This window comes from Colias eurytheme, chromosome 5, assembly GCF_061535395.1.
Source record: "Colias eurytheme isolate Ceu_HAF_F1 chromosome 5, ilColEury1 Martin Lab GWU primary, whole genome shotgun sequence".
Classification (NCBI taxonomy): Eukaryota; Metazoa; Arthropoda; class Insecta; order Lepidoptera; family Pieridae; genus Colias; species Colias eurytheme.
This window is the reverse complement of record NC_142984.1, coordinates 8,417,052-8,436,957: the sequence shown is the minus strand read 5'-3', so window position 1 is coordinate 8,436,957 and position 19,906 is coordinate 8,417,052. Positions and strand designations below refer to the sequence as shown.

The following is a 19,906-nucleotide window of genomic DNA, read 5'->3' as shown; positions in this document are numbered from 1 at the left end:
TATTTAATATATTTGGGTGGAATTTTTTGTCTTTTAATTTTTAACTCAGTAACAATAAGGGAATGTGCACCTAATGTAGGAATTCGATGGTTAACTATACTCACTACCGGGGCATCTGTACATACAAGATCTATTGACGATTCACTGTGAGGAGTGATATGTGTAGGTGACTGCACGTAATTTTTTAGACCGGAGTAATATAGAAATTGATTTAATTGCAAAGTTTTCCCATCATGCTCATTCAATAAATTGATATTGAAATCACCCATTAAGAGGAGATAGCTGTAGTCATTAAACGAATTAATTGAGGAGGTCAACGCATCTAGGAACAATTCTGTGTTAACCCAAGGAGGCTTGTAAGCTGTTCCAATTATTAAACGATTCCCATTTAAGTGTATAGATAGCCACATTTGTTCCACTGTATCATCAATCACAGGAAAAGCTAGAATTCTGAAAGAAATTCCTAGTTTACAAAAAAACCCGACCCCACCACCGCGTGCCTTGAGATTGTGTTTACGAGGAGAGTTGCGAAACTCATAACCTGGTACCTGGGGGGCTAAGCCTTCTTGGCCGCTTCTTATCCAAGTTTCATTTATAGCAACTATGTCCGGAGATTCTCTGGATATAGCTGCTATAAATTCATCATGTTTGTTTACAAGTGAACCCGGGTTTAAGAGACCTAATTTAATATGTTTTGTTTTAATCATTGCAATATGCTTGTGTTTTTAAGAGTGAATTTATGATGACTTTGATTAGTGCATAATTGTTTAAAAACCCGGTAAGTAAGAATATAGGAGAAATTAAATTATTAAGAGAGCGTGATACAGATATCATATAATTAACTACAGACTTATAACTAAAATATTGATGGGTATACAGACAGACTTGAACACCGACAAATTTTGACATAATTTTATAGTTGACAATTACATGCTTATTATACAATAATGAACTGATGATTAATAATGTTAAATGTGATACATAAGTTAGAAGGTAAAAACCATATTTAGATATTTTTAAAGTAACTGAATAACAAAAAATCCAAATCAAAAGTAAATTTTTTAGTGAAATATTTAAAGAAGCGTAAAAGTAGTTCACAAAAATGGCAAAATAGCTAATTGAGCTGTTTAAAACCTGCACCAAAAACCCGCTCAATATCCTTCTCAGATCTTATCCAGTGAGTTATAGATTGAGCTGAATCTGAACGTTTTGCATATATACGCCCATCTTTTGACCACACGAACTTCCATTGTAAGTTACGACCACATTCACGGGCTTTAGCCAGGAGGGCCCTATTTTTTTTGGTAAGTCTCTCGTTTACATAGAAAGTTCTCACAACATGAGAAGGCAGGCCCAAGTCATCAGTGGTAGCCCCTCGACGGATGCGTGCGTTTTTCAGGAAAGTATCCCGCAGGGTTCTTCTCGCAAGTCTAACAACTAAGGGGCGTGGCCGATTTCCTTGTCCATTTGAGGGCCTAGGTTTAGGCCCAACTCGAGAGGCATTGATTATATCACACTCAATGACGTCAACTGCAAGCTTTTTAGCAACTGCAAGGGCAATATGTATGGGCGACTCACCCTCAAATTCAGGTATGTAGCTAAGTTCGATATCATTTATTAGAGTTCCCTGCTCATGGTCATTAAGGGAGCTTTCAAGCTGAAGTATGGAGTCAATAGTCGCAGACATATTATTCGAAGCAGTAGACTCCTTAATAGATGCAAGTTCAGAGCGAAGCAATTTGTTTTCATTCTCCAGTACAACAACACGATTTTCAATGGTAGTTACATCTTGCCTCAAATCCGCGATACGGCCAGCAAATACGTCCGTTGCATGAGCAAGATCAGATTTTAATTTATCAATTGCTGAAACGATCTCATTGGAAAGATGTAGTTTAACAGTCTCCAGCTTTGTATCTAATAATTTCGAAATATCATCTAATGAAAAATTATTAGGTATTGGGTTTGACGGCATAAGGACAGACTGGTCTAGAACATTATGAGCTTGCATAACCTCGGAATCGCATGACATGTCGTGTGGTCCAGATTTAAGAGACCTTATGGGTGTATCATCATTTCGCAGCCTGCGTGTGATATTCTTACAGTTAACGCATTGCCAAGAATCTCTGTATTCACTCAAGTGCTCACGAAAATCTGCACTAGTTATATTCAAGCAGCGATAGTGGCTTTTTTCTCCACAAGAAATACATTCCAAGAGTTCATCTCTACGTATATTAATATTGCAATGTGTGCACTTCATATTTTAAAAGAGAAAAAAAAATATTTTCTTTTTTATTAAATAAGAATTATTGAAGAGAAAAAAAAATGAAGCACAAGACAAGTGAATCCACAAAAAAAAAAAAAGTTGCACTCTGCTGGGATTGAACTCGAGACTGTTGGGTTGATTCTCACAGTACTGTCCAAGTAGCTAATGTGTCTATGACAAAGCTTTCGAAATAGTTCAATATAATTTAATAGTTCAAAATTGTTTTGAATGACACGGAATGACTTAACAAATTGGTTACAAATAATGCGCAGACTACCCACTAACTTCACAAGTTCCAAAGTATCACAATCACTTCTGATAATTCATTTAGTTATTAAAACCAAATATTTTTGTGAAATAAGTTTTGTTTTTAGGTACGTCCACATCCAAACTAAGACAATATTTAAAGTTTCACACGAAAAACTGTTTGTAAATACTTTAAAATTATTTTTATAACACAGAGAAAATAAAACGCGTCCGTAAGTGACAACAGCGCCACTCGCACTCCCGAATGTGGGTTTAATTATTTTAAACTAAGCGTGAAGGATTTCCATTCAATTACATAGAGCAATTGCAATTAAAATACAATAATTGATTATAAACTTTAAACACATCTATTATTTTCCTCCTCTGTGTAAAGTTCACTACACCTTACTACATTCGAGTTACTCCAATATAATAAATGCCAAACCAATCACAACAAGTGTTGCTACTAGGAAAATAATTAACATTCAGAGTACATAGTTGGCAGTCAATAAACATCAATCACTGGTGTATTGTCCAAGTCGTGAAGGGACCTACGTGTAATAGAATTGGATGAACAGTAGTAAATTATAGCTCTTTTATGTGGGAACTAGGAGCCTGTCAATCTTGGAGACTGACAATCTTATGATTACTCCCAAACCAATAATTTTATTAGGAATCATATAAAAATCAAGTTATATATCTGGCATAAATCAAGCATATTCCCTTTTAAGCACTACAAAAAATATGATTAAAAGCTCATTAAAGTCAAATATTTAAAAATATTTATGTGAAATGTGCCTAAAGCAAAATTTTTATTTATATTAGAATTGTAAAGCGTGGGCGACATTCATTAAAATGATTCTGCGATGTTATGAATGATTAATGAGACAATAACTTCATTTGTGGACAAAAGTTTAAATCTTAATTAAATCGTATGATAAGTGCGATTTTGACTTAAATCATCGATACAACGGATCATTTTCATACATATGTTCGATGTATTTACAAGTGCTTCAAACTGTACATCCATAAAATTCTTTGCAACTCAATTTGATGACGAGAAAACTACGTACCTACACAGTAGATATGCTACGAAGTTGATTTGATATGCTATAAAAGCTCACTGGGACAGAAGTACCGACCGCGACGGTCTGAAATATTCATATAAAAGCTATATGTATTTAAACATTGATAAAAAATTTACGTACGTTTTCTATCTATATGACGTCAAATCTCACCAAAACCCACATAACCATTAACCATGTCCCAGTAAGCTCTACCTGCGGCTCTACGCTTAAATTTTTCACACATTCCATGAATTATATTACACACGGTATGCTTGGAGGCTTCATCAATCAAAACTGGTATATCTTACCCGTTACACATCGACTTAACATAGCCGACTATTGACTAATGAATTTCCTTTGTCAGAATTATTTTTTAATTATTCAAGTTAAGTAATTTAAATAAATTATCAATTTAAATTAATTGAAAAAAAATATAGATTTATATTATGTGTGCGTTAATACGTTTTTTGATTGGAAAGCATAAATATTAGACGTAACTTTCTCTGGATGTCATCGTTTAAAGATGTGTTTAATTTGTACAATTTGTTTTAAAACTTGAATGGGTAAGTTATGCAAACATTTAACGAGCTAAAACAAAACATCCAGTTTTGTATAAATATTTTTTGTATGAATATTTGTCTTTCTAAATATACAACCGTTATCAGGCCAAAAATGAAATGTCTTTAGCAGTAATAAAATTACGTATCTGACGCCCTTTGACGGGTAACAATCTAAAACCTTCACATCGGCATACATAATACCCTGACATTGAAAGCAATAACGTTTGGTGTAAGTATAGCATCACAGGTAACTACAGAGCCCTGAAGCCTCCTTCGGGCATAAGCATTGGTTGTTTACGTAGAGGCGTTTGTTTTGCCAAAGTTATTTCAATTGCTCGCAACCCGCTATTACGGGATCGGCTAAAATGTAAATTCGTATGGTATATGAGCAATAATTTGAGATTTTGTTTAAGTTTATTATATTATTACACACTAAGGTATCGCGGATGATGATGGACGAATATTTTAAAAATTATATAGTGTTAAGAATTGTGAATTCTCCATGTGAGGTATTTCACTTGTGAGGCATTTAACATCTTTTCAACTGATCAGTACTTCTTCAAAGAAAACAAGGATTATAAAATATGTCATATATGTAAACAATAAGGCGGAAAATTATGCATCTTAAGTCGGCATACATAAAACAACGGTATTTCACAGTACCGAAGCCACAATCATGCCTATGATCATCCTCCATTGACTTCAAAGCGCGTGCAGTCATGTGCGAAGATGCACAAAAATATAAATCACTGCTTAGATCACAAATCAATAATAAATATTATTGTCAGCAGCCTGAATGTTTCTCAAACGTGCACAATTCTCAACTCTAACCCCCACACACAAGATCGCAAATAATTAAGCGTCGGCTCGTAATTCTACACTGCAATTTTCACACCACGCTATAATTGAGCACTAAAACGAAGCTGTAATAACAGGTATCTTGTAAAGGACCTACAAATGACGCTTTGTTACAACAAATTTGCTTCACTGTTGTTGTTCAATTGCCGTGTGAACGTACTCTTGTGGCGTCAAAATTTTATAAATCATCTGCTTTTATTGCACAAATCCGTTTTATATGTTAATTCGCAAGATCATCGTGACTTTGTTCGAGAAGAAAGCCTCGTTGACAGATGAAATGAATAGCGCTTTAACGTTTCATATTTGGGAGTGCTTAACAAGATCATGATTACAGTAAGCACTTCTTTTTTACATGTTAGATTGCCTTTGGGAGAAATCGATTGTCATTGGATTTACCGATATACAATGAATTTTAGTTTTTATAAGCTCCAACTCTTTTGTGTACCGAATGTGCCTGTCAGCCATTTTTGTCTATACTGTTGATAAGTTTAAGCGAAAACAGTAGCAATTTTTAATCGAATGATCTCCGTGACCTATAAATTCTTTTTTCTTTCAATATTTTATATTTATTTATTAAAGTGAAACTTTTATTACATCGTCTCAAACTTTTTGGTCTGTGTAGCGCATGTCGCGTGTATCGCGGCTGCCGAGTAGGTATACCTACTCGGCAGCCGACCGACACGCGACATGCGCTACTCAAAGCAGTGTTCGGAACCGTTCGAACAGTTTCACTTTTACCGTGGTTTCATAAAACCACACAACGTTTTTTATTATTTCAATTTAATTCAAGTTCTTTGAGATATTAGAATAGCAAATAGCATATAGCGTAGTACCACTCCTACCAAAAGCCGACAAAATAGATGAGGCAGTATTAAATAAGTATACAATTAGGACAAAAACCCACAATGAAAATAATTACCAACTACCCTCTCCCACTTAAAAAAATCATAAAAAATGTACTCACCAGCTACCGTACTTCCGACGACTCGTATCGTACCAAACGATCATAATACACACGGCACTGGCATCAAACACGAGTGTCACCTGTCCAGCGCGGGCCGTGCACTGCGCATATCCGCCACTACTACCCGCACTACACTATACACCGGAGGGTATCTGTGGAAGATGGTTAGGTTTAATTCTTAATTTGTACTGATACACAGGCTTAAAGTGGATAAGTTGCCTAAATACTACTGTGGCTATGTATTATGAAAACAATTATTTGATCGAGATATGATATAAGATGGGTAATGGCAAATAATAATCAAAAATAAAATTGGTAAATAATAATCTATGCCGTTATGAATGGTGGGAAAAAATGAAAATGGAAATATCTTTATTTCAGAACAATAAAGTTAAATTAGTCATTAGATTAACACTAACGAAAATCTGTCATGTGAAACACATAGGTAATAATAAGATTTACTGAATTTATGGAGTCCGTAACATAAAATCAGCATAATGTACACAAACAATCAACGAGCACAGTTGTGCTCGTGAGTGTAGTGCTGTGTCGTGATTAGTTAATCAACCCAGTTATTATTTAATATTTCAGCAATAATATATTCCTAGTCCGCATTCCGAACGCTTTTCATCGATTCTTTCTCATTAGAGGGCCGACCTTTGCCCTCCGCGACAGAGGCAAACGACTGTGGGATCCACGTTCGACCCAAAAGCAAATAGATGAAAGTGATCCTAACTAAGAAAGGTCATTTCCTTCTAATATATTCGAAAACCTAATTGGCTGCGTGCGAAGGTTATAATATGTATTGTTTTAATTGGCTATGGACAGTGATATATGGGCTTGATTCATGGGTAATATCAATAAAAGTAAATTGAAATTTCGATATGAAAAATATAACTCATTCCATTTTTTCAATTACATTCATAAATGCAGCAGAGGTCAGAAAGATCGCCGTTAGAAGTTGCGTGGTATAGTTCATCTTATTTTCTTTCAAAGTACGCTAACTAGCTTTTCTGTGGTAGCCATAACTACTTCATGTCGCATTCAACAATTACATTTTAAACACCATCAATGTGTTTGTATTTTAAATAAATCCGTTTATTGATATAAAAGAAAACCTGGACTAATTCAAGTTGAAAGAAAGAGCCTTGGAAAGAGCCAATCATAGACGGTGCTCTAAAGTTAAAGGAGTTCGAATTAGCAAAATGTCAAACCTTACTATACACGACAACAAAATACTCCACTTGATATACGAAATCGTGCGCGTCTATTTACGAATCCATTATTTATTGAAACACCACAGAAGTCAGAACACACGCTAGACCGTCGGCGTCGCCGGTATATACCGTTATATATTATGACCCATTCGACGTCACACCGATTCGTTGCGTTTGTTGTCACATTGTAAATCTTTACTTAACTTTCTTTTTTCTATTGTCTACCTGTCTTGACACATACGATAAATGTGTTCGTGTGTCGAACGTGCTTATGTAGCAGAAATTGTCTTTATAAAACAACGTGTAAACGACATAGAAGTCATTTCACACTGCAATGGCAATTTGCATGTGAGAAATCATCTAACGCTTTTTCTAGCTTATCAAAGATGCTGTCGTTAAGTGCTAAATGGAAAGCGTTCTCTTCATTTTGTGTTTTCAGGAGACCACTATTAAACTGTTTGGATTCACGTCTTACATTAATTATTACGCCAGGCTTTCAACTTTTGTTTTTCTGCATATTTTTCGAATTGTGTGGTTAAAAATTCGCTTTGAATACATCAATGTAATCCATAGAAACGGTCCGGGTTACAAATTACGACGTAGACCGGTAAGTAAGCCAAACAACACCCTTTAATTTAATAGTCCAGCTTATTAACCAGTAAACAGAGTTGCCAGTATTCCAATAACAATCCAATAGTTGACATATATGCCATCTACAATCTACATACACACCTCTGAACATTCATATGCAATTTATTAATCTCAATACATGCATTAAGTTCAGTTATTACATATACACATGTCATAGCGCAATTTACGTTACTTTGCAATAATATCCTCATATCTGTAGGCCTCAGTATATTATTTCCAGACTAAAAGCATGCAGTATCATCAAGCACGCACAACCACTTACAATCTGTTTGCTGTGGCGGTAAGCCCACTTTTCGTAATAGCATAAACAGAATGAGTATTTAAATCCCATCATAATTTACTCACTGATCATTAATTCCTTCAAACCAATTTAATACTTCCACCATTATGATAAGGTGAAATATGCCTTGAATAATTTTACGTCTTGGGTCAAATTATGTTAAATAGCAGTATAGCGAGATGATAGGCGTTTGGATAGCCGATTTAGTTAAGCTGCGATTATTTGAATGGGGTATCTATTTGTGTAGAAACTTGATGCGTGATGTTCATAAACATTTATATTATCTCAATGACAGTCTCGAGTGAAGAGAGATTCAACGTCAGGGTGTGCATTATTAGCTCTATTACGCGATTTAATAAGCTTTTAGTTATATTATCTTTCCAAAGTAGGCATATAAGTGGTTATTCCGCCGTAAAGTTAATGTTTTCAATATACACTTCATTCTAACAAGTAAAATTCCACTCAGTTATTCGAGACATTGAATTTTCTGTTACCTATACCTAGAATTGAGTATTTGAATAAAAAAAAAATATTGATTTTTTTTATGTATTTTGAAACTTTATTATTAATAATATTGATATTTAATACAAATAACTTCAAAAATTTTTTTTTCCGTTAATTATAAGCAATTAAAAATTGATGAAATTTAAATTAGAATCACGTGACTACAAACGCGCCATGACTGGTCACCACAGTTGTGACGTCATAATGTTATAGCTATGTATTAACTGCAGTACCTACATAGCGTTTACGGCTATTACACGTGACTAGACAATAATATTGAAAGTTTATTGCTAAAATACGATTTGTTAGTTGGTTCCGAATTAGTTAGTTAGTTACGAAAAAAATAAGAATCATCAAGAATAGATGATGATATATTTATGATCACCGATTTTTGTCAGGAGTTGCCTTTGTAGTATTCGTACATAATGGTACAAAACGATAACTTTTGAGGTTCGCCATTTTTAATATAAATTTAAGTAATATAATTAACAATTAATATATTTAATATGTAATTTAATAATGACAAAAAAATTAAATAGATCAAAACACTGTATTAACACGCTTTTATTAGCTTCACCTGTATGTTTGTATGTAACAGAATCCTTTCGAAGTTTCGACTCGATTTTGACCCACTTAAAACCGACGGATTTTGTTCAAATTTTGAACACTTATCAAGGTCCGATGACAATACAATAATATCATAAATTTATCCTGATAAGGATCGCCAGGATCAGCTTAAAACATATGTTTGTATGTAACCAATTCTCCTTTCGATTCGATTTAGACCCGCTGTAACCCGACGGATTTAATTTAAATTTTGTATACTTATAAAAACCCGGTAACAATACAAAAATTTCATAAATTTACCTTATTATCCTGTTAAGTATTTCAAACTATATTTATTGTTCTATCAACTGCAATGAGTGAAAATTAACATTATGACGTCACACGCGCTTGGGTGACGCTTCGGGAGTTGCCGGCGTGTCTTCGGTACTTGATTCAAAGACTAATTTTTATTTTGAAATAACTTTTGAATTATTGCAAAAAAATAAAAATAAAAACATTTTTGTTATATAAAACTAATATATAATCTTTCCATTTATCACAAAAAAAAATTTAATTCAAATACTCAATTGAATGCATCTTATTTCGAAAAAATTGACCTGTTTTTTTGTTATTTCCTTTTTTACTTTTATAAACTACTCTATCATATTTACCCAGATCGATTGATATAGATAATATTCTTACATACAAAGATTATTGTTAACTACCCTGCAAAGTCTACTATCTGCTTCACTAGCTTGTATAATGTTATCTTGCAAATTAGACAATATTGCCTATATATAAAGCGAGCTAGGACAAAACAAGATAAGATTGAAGTAAACACCAGCTTGTTCAAGAGCTCGTTATAAAGTGCATGACTCTAAAGGGTATGTATCAAGATATCTGAATAGATTTCGCGGGTATAAATTGTATGTCGATACAAAGCTGAAATAAATAAAAGCTATTTATCATTGTTGAATCACAAGAATCGTAATAAAGTAATAAATTAATTCAGAGGAACCTATTACCTAACCTTACCCAGCAGCAAATAAAAATCCCTTCTTTTGACAAGGTTATAATATCCAAAAATTCGGAATAGATTAAATCACTTTTTATGTAGCTTAATATGTTAACGATACATATATACGCTCTAGATTTCTTGTTAGAGTGAAGGCTGAAGGAAATTCCAAAGACAAAATCTACACTACCCAATAAAAGGCCATATCTAAACACAACACATGTAAATCTACCATTCGTAGCCATTTATAGAAATGCGTAAACAGCAACAGAATATCAACTAAACGATGGTCCATATCGTAGATCAGGAAGGACGCGCATCTTCGAGAGAATCTTGGTTCTTACCGGCTAGTAATTGGACATGGTTTCCGCTATTTAACGATAGCATTGCCAATATCGATTTGATCATATCTTTCAGATTTCTGAATATATTTTTGAATGTTTGTAAATGGAAAACATTAGTGATGCAACGAATACTACTTTTACGAATACGAATACGAATACGAATATCAAACCTACTATTCGGCGAATACGAATACGAATACGAATATCTCGCCCTGGTAATAAAAGACTTATTTATTTAATGAATGTTTACTCTTCTAATAATTAAAATTTACATTAGGCAAATTTTTATTTAAAAAACATAAAATTCGTAGATTTTCTGGTTTTAGGCGATTTTTTTTTTCAGTCTGGATGTTTCCAGCCGTTGAAAAAAGTCTTTCCGAAGCGACTGTACATGGCTTCAGTGAAAAATATTTTTGGGCGATTTTTTTTTTGACTTGGAAAATGGACATGTTCTCGCCAAAAGGCCAGTAGATCAGCAGTCTCTGTACACGTCATATTTTTACGCGCGATTTTTAAATCTGTAGTAAATAGAGTTGCGTACAAAAAATATTAGTTTTTAAATATTCGTATATTCGCCGAATACGAATATTCGGTAAATGTCTACTATTCGGCGAATACGAATATTCGTATTCGTATTCGTTGCATCACTAGAAAACATCCTTCGATATTATCTTCATCTATGCAAGTGAATGTATATTGCATTGCAATTTTATTATTAACATGTCATGAATTAAATTATAAATGTATTGTTCGCTAAATCCAATCTATTACTGCTATTACTAGCATATAAATAAAACCTTTGTGTCTTCTAATGGTGGCCACGTAGGAAACGAACCTCAATCAATGACACAAGCAATAATGACTGAAGCACCCGTTGTTCGACATATTTTCTACAAGCTTCTCAGTCGGTGCGTTGTCCTCGATTCCTACGCTTTACAATTAACGATTTAACTATTGTAATGACATATTACAAATGCCACTTTAGTATATCAAACAAGTGTATTTGTTTTTGCTACTTGATTCTACCGTGTTTATTGCGACAAGCCTCTTAAATAAACAATTGGACGTATTTTTTGTAAGATAAACTTATGTTAAATAATCCATCCACATAATTTTATAAAATTACAATTATATATTTCCATGTGGAATAATAGAAAGTGTCTTATCATCTACCTAGTAACATAATATGATATCTAAATAAGTTATATCAAACGCAACCTGTTCAATTACATCTACCATTGCTTAAGCTTGGAACTAGATACGATGATACTCGTATTAGATTATATCAAAAGGTTATAACATGGTTATATCTATGATACGGCTCATATGGCTAATTACCACATGTGTCACAACTCATGTGACATATGGAATGAGCAATGAGCATGGCTTGAAGATGTACAGTTTGTTTAGAACGCGTAACGCTACCTTTGCTTTTCAGAGTCGAGGTTGATGTAATGCTTTTAAAGACTATCATTTTATTATAGTTTTCATCAGAAAAAAAAGTATAAATATGTACATATCCACTCCAGTATATGTACAATCACATAGAAGTTCAAATTCATTATTTGATCTAATCTTAAATAGATCATTTTTATCGTATTTACTTTATGTTCCCGTACCTATAGCTAATTTAAAAGATCCTATATTTTATATCTATACACCTTAGAAAATATTATAAGTATATAAGCATTGTTAAAATTTGTTGTTAAATGAAAAGATTCATTGATAACCAGAAAGCGTAAACCATGCTTTAATTCTAGAATCACGATGTTTACTTCTGCTATCTTGGTACTATATCATGATTTGTGATTAGATCAAAGAACATTAATAAAAAAATATCGTAATTTCAAGAATACAATGAATTATTATTATTTATAAGAATGCTCTACTTTTTATAAATAAAATAAAAAAAATGTTGTGTGGTTTTATGAAACCACGGTAAAAGTGAAACTTAGGCACAAAATTATCGTATTTGTACGATAATTATCGTACGGTTCCGAACACTGTTTTATACCTACTCGGCAGCCGACCGTCACGCGACATGCGCTACACAGACCAAAAAGTTTGAGACGATGTAATAAAAGTTTCACTTTAATATAAAATCATAATCAAAGACAGGAAAACATAATTATAACACAATGCTTTATTTAACACGCACCAAAGTTAAAAATTACTATACATGCTACTCCTAATGCACAATAATATCTAAACGGGCAATCTCCGAATTATCATTGCCATTACCTATAGATAAATTATAATATTTACTTAACCATTGTTCGGTCTAAAAACAATGTAGTGCGTCGTATTATTATGTATTCTGTGCGAGTAAGAAGGCTCTATCCATTAATCTTTGACATCATAAATCGTTCAGCAATCACGATGATTACAATCAATGTCGAGCTTTTACGAATTAAGATCACAATTTGTGGCCCGCGGGCGCTGGCAACGGATACTTGTAGTTAGGTGACTCAGATTGTGTCTATTTTTATTTGTTTCTATCAAATACATCGTAAATTATCACCTTGTATAGCCTCCGCAAAATCATTATGTTTGAACTTATAATAACGTTACTGATTGCAGAAACAGTAGGTATTGACCTAGTGTTTATTCAGGTATATCATACTTCTTAGTCATCCCTAACGACACTTCTTAGTAAAATCATCAATTTCAGCATCCATATAACTTTCCTAACGAGAATATTTCATCTGTAAGTTGTATGTCGCTTCCCTAATTTCTACACAAAAGCAACTTGACCAAACTTGACCAGCACACAATGCAATAAATAATCTAACAAAATGAAGAGACAAGAGTTGTTCAGTGTCAGACCGTATTAAGTGTAAATAGATTCAATTGATTGCTAAATGCTGTCCCCGAGTCTTAAGAGGACCCCTGCAGCTTGACAACCTTAAGACTGATGATGACATAAGGGAAATATATGACCAATTGTATGTGGACGTGATGATTAAACGCTACGAATATATGGTTGAGTAATATCTGGAAAAAATGTTATTTACTGTTGTAAAAAGTCTCGCCAAAACAAACGCACTGATAAAAGCACGCACACCATAACGTATAATATGTGTTGTTGTAAATATATTATTCTTATACGTCCGAATTGAATGTCTTCTAACTTGGGAAATATTCTGGACCAGACAACTATTACATCCCACTTACAGGTAGTACTAAATTATGTCTTATTCGTCGGTCTGTACATTAATTTACATAAAAATTAAATAAACGTAATGTAAACGTGCAAATCATTAATTGCAGTATGATATACATATTTATAGCTGCGACCGTATAAGGATTTGTAGATCATTTCTATTTAAACGATCCTGTAAAATTTGATAAATGATTCAAATTTATAGCCGGAAAGACTACAATTTCGTATCTTTAAATATTAGCATTTTAATAAATAAGCATAACATCAAAAATCTACATATACATTTACAAGAGAACTCGTTTATATATACCCTTAAATAAGATTCCGTCTTGCGTGTACGAATACCATTCCATCACCGCACTTATGATAAGTGTTTCTCCACTTGATAATGAGAGCGCTGTTGCATTAATTCTGAGGAAAATCAGAACAATTGTTTATAAGATCGCTCTGCCGTTATAATTTTTAATTTCATATATAGCGGTTCGCTGACCGAAGGCTCTTGTTCTACTAGACCCGATCAACATTATTTCGTGACAACTTATCGTAAATTGAATTATTTAAAACTTAAGACATTTCATTCATTATTAAATAAGATTTCTTACAATAATTATTACTAAATATATTGTTCGATACCATATCGCCGAGTCTGCTCATAAAAAAGTTAGAATCAGTCGGAATAAGGGGCCTTGCGCTTGACTGGTTCTCTAGCTATTTGACTAACCGCAAACAATATGTAAAAATAGACGGGATAGCGAGTGAGGTCTTACCAATTAAATTTGGCGTACCGCAGGGCAGCATACTCGGTCCCACCTTATTTACCCTGTACATAAACGAAATAGTAAACTTACCCCTAAATAGTGCTCAAATAATATCCTACGCAGACGACACAGCCATTATATTCCATTCTAATGGATGGGATGAGGTGTACAAACTCGCAGAATCTGGACTCCAAACTTTAGCTAAAGCTCTTGATAGAAATCTCCTAACTTTAAATATAAAAAAAACTAAATTAATTGCTTTTTCCAAAACACAGGCATCGAAACCAAATCAAAATCTCCAAGTTAAATTTCATACGTGCAACAATCCTGAATTAAACAACTGCGACCAAAACTGTACTATAGTGGAACGTGTAAAAACTATAAGATATCTCGGAATCATACTGGACGAAAACTTATCATTCAAATCTCACATCGAAACATTGTCTTCGCGAACTAGAAAACTCATTTATGTAATGAAAAAACTGCGAGATTGTGCTCCTCTTCCAATTCTCACCTCCGTATTTCACGCGCTCTGTCAATCTATTCTGCAATATGGCATATCTGTTTGGGGGGGTGCAGGAATAACTAACTTCATCACTGTGGAGAGAGCGCAAAGAGCCGTCATAAAGGTGATGCTGAGAAAACCCTTCCGCTTCCCAACAGCTGACCTGTATAGCGAGTTCGCAGTCCTAAGAGTCAGGCAGCTCTTCGTTCTCAAGGCTGTGTTAACTACTCACAGAACCTTAAAAATAAGAAAGGACTTTAAAAAACTCACCTCAAGGCGTACATTCTCACTGCCATGTCCTCGTGCATCCTCCCTTTTAGCTAAACGATGTCCAAAATTTTTGTTTCCTCGGATATACAATAGTGTCAACAAACATTGTAACATAACACTACTATCGAACTACACATGCAAGAAGGTCATAAAGAAATGGTTACATACGCTGTCTTTTGAAGAAACCGAACAATTACTTAAAGGACCACTGAGCTGACACACACTATAACAATATGCCTTCACCCACAAACAATGACACACACACACAAACACGCACTCACTCACACACACACACACGTGAACACACACACACACTTAAACACACACACACTATCACGAACACGCGTGCTCCAAACCGCAAAATAATGTACTTTGTTTTTCTTTTATCTTTTTTTTATTAATTGTATTAACTTCCATTACATTAGATTATTTACCTACTTGTTAACTTTCGACTGTCCATAACATATGTATATAACCAAGAAGCGCAACTCAGGGTCCCAAGACACAAGTATTTCACTTAGTTTGGGACCCACTGTCGTACATTAATTGTAAATCATATAATGGACAAATAAATTTATTTCATTTCATTTCATTTCATTTCATTTCATTTCATTTCATTTCAATATTTATAATCTCTTTAAAGACTATCTTCTCTATCTATTCGAGATTTTACAACTGCAACTATGAGCGCTTGAATTCGCAATAAAAGCCATTTAAAGAAATTTATTCCGCTTTAACAATATTGGACATATAAACGTCATAGACAAATGTTATTAACGTAATTTATACAATAAATTAAGCGATAATGTTCTAGCTGCATGCCGCGTATAATACAATATCAATAATCGCGACAGACAGACAAGTTTCCTATATTTGGCTGCCCGTTTTGCCAGTTCTACACGTTCTTATGTTAGCGCGTATTACGGTACATTTGTACGCTAACCTTGCTCATGTGTACGGTCAGCAGCGAACGCTTAACATTGTCGGTTGTGCACATGACAACTGACACATAATGCTGCGTCAATTTTCAATAAACAGCTGAAGTATACGAGTAGTCATATTTAGGTTTATTCGGCTGAATATGTTTATTCACATGACTATGATTGGTATTAAAACATAGTTGATTGGTATGGTAAGAGACCATACCAATAAACTTCGTTGTTGACTCTACGTTTTACTATGGATCAATAATTGGAGATGTTTCTAATCAAACGAATGTTTCTAATCAAACAATTATAATTTAAAGAATATTTCAAGCGATTTCGAAACAGTATTGACTATTTTTATATTTTGCATGTAAAATTGAATCTTTACTTTGATTAAAAATATTTCAGCGTTAACTCGATTGGTCTTAATTGTTTTGAATGGTTTATAATTTATCGCAGAAGATAGTGAATTATCGGATAATGGTGGCAAGATATATAATAAAAACCTTACATTGCCATAATCTTTAAAAGCTTCATTATGAAATTGAATATTGCACTATTTTTAAATATGGCATTGGAACTACAGTATCTACTATCTATTAGTGTTTTGTGAAAAAGTTAAGGGTAAGTAATTTAAGTGTCTTAGAACATAAAGCTATCTAAAGTGTGGCAAATTTATCTTTATTGGTGTTTTTCCACGTAACAGAGACGCTATTGTCACAATACAGTATCAAACACATAAAACACCGCTACAATGGCTTAATTCACAAAATAAGTTCTTGTCAAACCAAACCAAGTATGACAGTGATTTTCCGCCGTAACACCAAAGGGGACTAATTTGTAGCCCACTGTTATTTTACAAATAACATGACGTCATTATTACACTTGTTAGTCGCGATGTATGAACACGCAATTTAATAGAACATGAAATGCGACATATAGACATAAACAATAGTAAGATCCTACCTACTTCTTCCTTCCAAAGTTTCAGTCTATTGTTTCACTAATTTACCTAATATCCAACTGATTTTTAGTGAGTCTGTAATCTGTAGGTATTGTTTAATTACGCAAAACTATTGAATCGATTGAACTGAAATTTAGGATGGAGATAGATGTAATTTAGTCTCAAGTAGTAGTTTTATCATATCGAGACTACGACATTACAGTGAATTAATGTCATATTTTCTTAGGTCAAATACACAGAAAGAAAACACATTATTTAATTGTCTCTAACGTTCCTCCTCTACCATTAAAATAGCACTGTTATGATAAGTCTCCACTAACCTATATTTTATACACCATACTACAGTTAATGGTTAAACGCTGAATCGCACATTCCGTTACGCTGAAAATGACTTTATCAATTACAGTTTACAATCTAAAAACATTTCACACTACACAATTGTATTAAATAAATATTTTCTAGTTATAGCTCTACATTTCTAAATACATTTTTTAAAATCCCAAAAATGTGGGTAGGTACTAATTCTTCAATTATCCATCTATCATTTAAGTAGACTAATCATAAATATTCATTAAAATATTTTAAAATATAAGTATAGTATAATTAATAAAATCTGTTCTGTATTTAATTGCCTACGGCTACACCTATCAAGCATCCAATTTATAAAGCGGACACAAAAATCGTATGAAACACTCTTATACTAGGATACATCACGCGTCTGCGCAGCGAAGCATAAGCTCCACAAACTGGAGAGAGCTGTGCTCCGTATAAATTAATAAATTAATAATGATTATATGGAATTCCGCTAGACACGAGTGAGAGCGCGAATTAAGATACGTCAGCAATATTATCATTTTGTCTATAAAATGTCTGCATTGAGATTGGCTTTGACCAGAGACTGGTCCAAAATTCATGTGATCTTTTATTAGTGCATTTGTTTCGAATTGATTGGCGATCATTACAACTTTCAAACAAATCTGAAAATAACAAAAAATGTAAAGACGAATTATTATTAATATGATACCCTGCGTGATTAATAAGATAATATCGAAGAATCATGTTACCTATTTGCTTCATGTAAAACATTTGTTTAAAAAAAACTGGTGGTCGATTATGACTGTCTACCGCAAAAGAGAGAAAATGTTTGTCAATATTATGAAGGTTGGTTCAATCATTTAAAATTTGCGGTTTTGGATACCGATCGTAGCTGGAAGTTTTTATATATGAATAAAAAGTCTTTAAAGCAGTTTATTCTACCGCTTATTGGTTTAAAAAGTACTTTTTCTTTAGTAGAAATTATGAAAATTAATCATTTTTTTTTATTCTATGTATTTAAAAAAAGGAAAAAAATCAGAATAAGTTAATTAACTTCGTCACAATAGATTCTAAAATTTTGCGACGCTAAAAACGATTTCCCACGTTCTATACTACAAAATAGCATTTATTAATCGGCGCATAAATTTAATCTGAAACCGCGTCCAGAGACTCGCTGAGTCCATATATAACACGATTAAAAGTGTCGCATCCTATTTGCCCACCAGCCAATCTCAGCTACTTAAAGCTGTTCTACTTTACACTGAGAAACGCGCCTCGACACATGAACAAATAAACGATAAAACGCTTAATAAATAAACAATTTATTTCTTAAAATAAATTGCGCATTTAAAACAAAAACTCCGTACAAAATTCGTTGCCCGTAAATAATTTTGAATGAACCCAAGGATCGAGATAAAATCAACAATAATTTTTTACGCGTACCCACCCGCAGATTCTAGTTAGCGATTAAAAAGATACCGATCTAATCACATGTTAATAATTATATCTGACTTACACTAATTCCTCTCTGCTGTTGAATTAATGATACAAGCGATGCAGCGCTTTACAATTTGTCTGTAATTATTTTAAAATTGGTGAACACTTGTGACTCATAGTTAAATACTGTGTAGAGTCATATTTAAACGTTTATCGAATTAATACTCTCAAGAATAATTTATAGTCTATTCACAAATTTTATAGATTGAATATTTGTTATGTACATAAATTGCTAATTGCGAGTAAAGTCTTGTGATCAACCTTGTCTATCTTATCAAACGTACACATTCCCCCTTATTAGATTATCCTATTAATTTAACTGTAGTGTACAACTTTGAAATTTCTAAAACGATATTTAAAAAATACTTCTCTAATAGAAAGCTACACCTTATTAACATAAGCTATTTTAATAAGTTTAAGCGTGAGTAAGCGCAAACACAGCTTGTTTTATGTAAATACTCATAAATATACTTAAAATAGATAATCTCATTTATTTTGTTTTAAAACCACTTTCTTTCTGTCACGGTCCAGTGCGGATAAAATAACTGAATTACATTCCCCGTTGTATTTTGAATTTTTGACCAAAACCGGGAGTATACCATACGATGTGGTACTTTTTTTATTCCATCTTACTTATTTTTGAGAAACACTCGTTTTTCTTAGTTAAAAAAGCGATATTGAGCTTTTATTTTTAAGGATATCGGAATTATTTTCACAATGACTCTTTTGCATTGTTGCATCATAATCAAACCTAACTCTATAAAACTTTAACCTAGCATTCCACTCAATCCCATCTCGAAAATCTCAATTCCTTACAAATATGACAGCAGTCAGCGCTGATACAGAATGAGTTCCTTCACTAAAGCGCTATTCCGCTTAATCCAATAATCTCGGCGCGTGTCTGTGAACAGTGCGTGAACGATCGTAGACAAGTAATTATACATTGTTTTACATTTAACCCACATCCGTGATGCATTAACGTGACTAAATATT

General features: G+C 33.2%; 1 protein-coding gene across 1 annotated transcript in view; it reads right to left on the bottom strand.

Moving 5' to 3' along the window:
• Positions 1 to 19,906, bottom strand: part of m (zona pellucida domain-containing protein miniature) — an 86,981-nt gene that overhangs the window by 64,743 nt on the left and 2,332 nt on the right. Inside the window, exon 2 of the mRNA XM_090102038.1 lies at positions 5,959 to 6,110. Coding sequence (XP_089958164.1) covers positions 5,959 to 6,002 — 44 coding nt within the window. The 5' untranslated portion in view covers positions 6,003 to 6,110. The remainder of the gene's footprint in view (positions 1 to 5,958; positions 6,111 to 19,906) is intronic.